The sequence below is a fragment of the Nanorana parkeri genome, unplaced genomic scaffold, assembly GCF_000935625.1.
Source record: "Nanorana parkeri isolate BGI_ZX_2015 unplaced genomic scaffold, ASM93562v1 scaffold1605, whole genome shotgun sequence".
Lineage (NCBI taxonomy): Eukaryota > Metazoa > Chordata > Amphibia > Anura > Dicroglossidae > Nanorana > Nanorana parkeri.
The window spans coordinates 261,748-265,225 of NW_017307873.1; the positions used below are offsets into that span (position 1 = coordinate 261,748).

A 3,478-nucleotide genomic window follows, 5' to 3' on the forward strand; every position below is an offset into this window, starting at 1 on the left:
CCACCATTTGTTTCTGCCACTAGTTCTCCTTAATCTGATGGCCAGCAACTTTCAACCCAATTCCTATGAGCCCAGGGTTCGAATGTCTGTCATGTTTCCCAGTTGTCCATGTCCCCATGTGGAAGATCATTCTCAATTTTTGTTGATGAAGGCCTCCATTTTACCCTTACCTTGGGCTGCATGCGGTCTTTGCCGGTGATAAACTCGAAGGTTCCATTCCCTGCCCGGGCCATGCCTTTAATGAGGGATGTGGAAGCTCCTTCACCGATCCCAAATGTAAAACACCTGAAAAGGGGAGGAAGTTTTAATAACTCCTTTCTATTGACTGTGCAGGAGGAAAAGAACTGAAAGCCTTCTAGGATCAGACCATTCTGGAAGGCAAAGCTTCAGCACACCTGATGGTCCTAAATCTCGCCTGCCCCTTACTGCCTTCTGCTCATGTCTGTTAGCCAGAGAGGCAGCCCACTGTAGTGATGGGCTAGTAGGAATGTATGGGGGCAGGGTTGGGGTTTGGGGTTGTTGAAAACTTAGTCTCTTTAATGATAAAAACAGCTTCACATGTATAATTTAGATGGGGATGTCATCAAGCCTGCAAGTGAAACCTATGTCAGAGCTGAAATAGTGATCACATGATTAGAAGCTACTCTGATTGAATGCTTATCATTAATTTGGACCCTGGTGGTTACTGACAGCTGGAATTGAGAGCTAGCAGCCATAGAAAGTGTTGGCTGCTGGCTCTCATAAGAAAACATTTATTAATGTGTCCTTGTCATGGGGCATCATAGCAGGAATGTTATTATACAGACATATATGCTGATGAGTAAATAAGTGATTCATCTGCCTTCTGCTGTTCACTGATTAGTTCACATTTAGTTTCAATCAGAGACAGACAGTCTGAAGACAAGCAGTTTCTGCCATTTTCTTCCTTTAAAAAATTAAAGGAGAGTTCTCCTTAGGGTAACGGGAGGACACAAACTAGCGTCCTCCCGTTACCCTAAGCTCAGTATATAGGGAGCTACAGCTCGCGGTATACTGAGACGCCGCAGCCGGAGCGGATCCCGACATTGATGTCGAGATCCGCCCAGCTGTGTGAGTGACAGCTGGCTCTGCCTATCTAGAGGCAGAGCCAGCTGTGACCACCCCCTCCTCCGTCCATTCCGCCAGTCAGCGCTGGCGGACCGGAGCGGGGAGGGGGGAATCCAGCCCCTCCCCTGTCACGGCAGAGAGCCGTGACAGGATCGAGAGGTGAGCGAACGCCGGTATGTGTTCGCTCACCTCCCGATCTACTGAGCCGACCTGTGACAGTCTCATTGTCACAGGTCTGCTGGAACTATGAGGTGAGTGGAAATCACTCACCTCATAGTTCTCCTTTAATAATGCTCTGTGAAACCTGCGTCATGGTTGTATTAGATGTTTACTTGTACAACAAAGATTTTCTATTGATAGAAAAAAAGCAATATATGAAACATCAACGTATATACTGTATATCTTTTTAAAAATGGTAATGTGAGATTGGCATTACTGCTGTATGCAATAATATATAGATCGATGTATTTGCATAGTCGCGTCAGCAGGCAGGTGGTGGAGGTCGGTTGGAATCCATATAACTACACAGAGATGTGGGATATAGGAAGGGGGCAGCAGTCACATTTTAATTTAAACAGAAGGATGGAATGAATCTCGGCCAGGACACTGACATGGAGTTTGCATGTTGTCCCAGTGCTCGGATGGGTTTCAATCTGGATACTCCGGTTTTCTCCCACAATTCAAAGTCTATTATCTTTGTTTTTGGCTATTGTCAAGATAAACCCTAATATGTATATTGGGGTCTAACACTACCAATTGTGGTTCTCCTATGGCAGACCCTGGTAGCACAGTTTAGTGGCTAATGCAGCTCTGGTATGCATTTCAGGCATGGAGACACAGAACAAAGGTTCCAAGGTCAGATGTGAATCAAAGATTGCAACATGCTCATGGTAGAAGAGATGTTTATATTTACCGGTGTTTCTGAGCATTTTTCTGAACTTCATCGATCACTTGCTTTGTGTTCCCGACTTCTCCATCTGTGAAGACAAAAAGCTGAAGAGAGGACAGAGATGAGGAGATCAATGGAGCAACGCAGGTCATCAACACTGTTTATACTTTATTATTTCACTATCTCGTCTTACTATTGTAGCGATAACTCCCAGCAGGGAGCCGCTGATTGCCCGGTCCTCATCTAGTCAGTCTAGGGGTTGATTTTCAGCCGCACCCATTAGCACTAACCGCCCATAAATTGATGTCCACGTCAGTATTATGATGCTATTTGAACAGTTTATTGAACATACTCTGTGGGAGAGAGGGTATAGGGTCCAGGTGCACAGGCCTCCTTAGCTCCAGACTCACCAGATCTTATCTTCAAGGGAATACACGTCCACAATCCATGAAAGAACACCGACCCCGCTCTGAAGTCCACATAAATCCAAGGCACTTCAAGAGCCCGCACTGGTCCTGGTTCTTCCATCTTTCAGGCATTCTCCAAGTTGGAAGCCTCCAAGGAAACCTCTCCCTCAGCAGCTCAGCCAATCCCCACCCCCAGGCCTCGGCCTAGCCTGGGGGCAGGCTGAACAGGACCCAGCCCTAATCCATGGCTGGTCCAGGCGAGAGAGCTAGCACATGGCACCCCCACCAATATATGTACCCTTGGTCAGCAGGCCCCACTGGCTGCAAGAAGCCCAGTAACTGGCTGCTGCACTGTACACACATTACAGTGTCACCTATTGGCTGTCCCACAATGTGACGGAGTTCCACTCCGCCCAAGGGCACAGACAAGGTCAGACACCTGCGAATTAACCATGTACTTGCTGCTACAAATCCAGCCAGGCTGTCTACAGCCCTGGCATATCACTAAATGCATGGTAGTCACGTCACAAAAGGTGATGGGCGCTACACTATATAGATTTATACTAAAGTTAGATTATAAGATGTCTTCAGGCAAAACTCAAACATTAGTTATCAGTAGGCTCTGTGACCCCATAACCCGAGTACTTGGAACTCCCCTCCTCCACACTCAATGGTATCTAGTCTCCCCAATGTTTTGCAGCCTCACTTACCTGTCGGGGGTGCTCGGCTCTCCCGGCTGTTTGGTAGATCTTCTTTAGAGGTTGGAGAATTTCTGTTCCTCCAAAGTTGGCATCCATCTCATTCACCTTCTTCACTGACTCCTCCATGGACTGCTGTGTGTACTCCACACTCTCCCTGGGGAACATTATTCAATAAAGACATGTTATATGGTCACTGGAGGAGGTGTCAACTGCAGCTCACACGGGGCAGGTTTCATGGTGATTGGGACCTCCAGGGAGCTCTACAGATGGACTGAGAGGTCTGACAACCAGGGCCGGATTTACTCTCCTTGTCGCCCCAAGGCCAGGAGAGTAAATCCCCCCCCCCACACAACACGCCCCCCGCCCCCATCAATTGTGAATGGCAACCAGATGGC

General features: G+C 47.7%; 1 protein-coding gene across 1 annotated transcript in view; it reads right to left on the reverse strand.

The window, feature by feature from the left end:
• Window positions 1–3,478, reverse strand: part of LOC108799020 (von Willebrand factor A domain-containing protein 5A-like) — a 74,634-nt gene that overhangs the window by 25,832 nt on the left and 45,324 nt on the right. Inside the window, 3 exon segments of the mRNA XM_018570831.1 lie at window positions 171–285; window positions 2,000–2,079; window positions 3,093–3,237. Coding sequence (XP_018426333.1) covers window positions 171–285; window positions 2,000–2,079; window positions 3,093–3,237 — 340 coding nt within the window.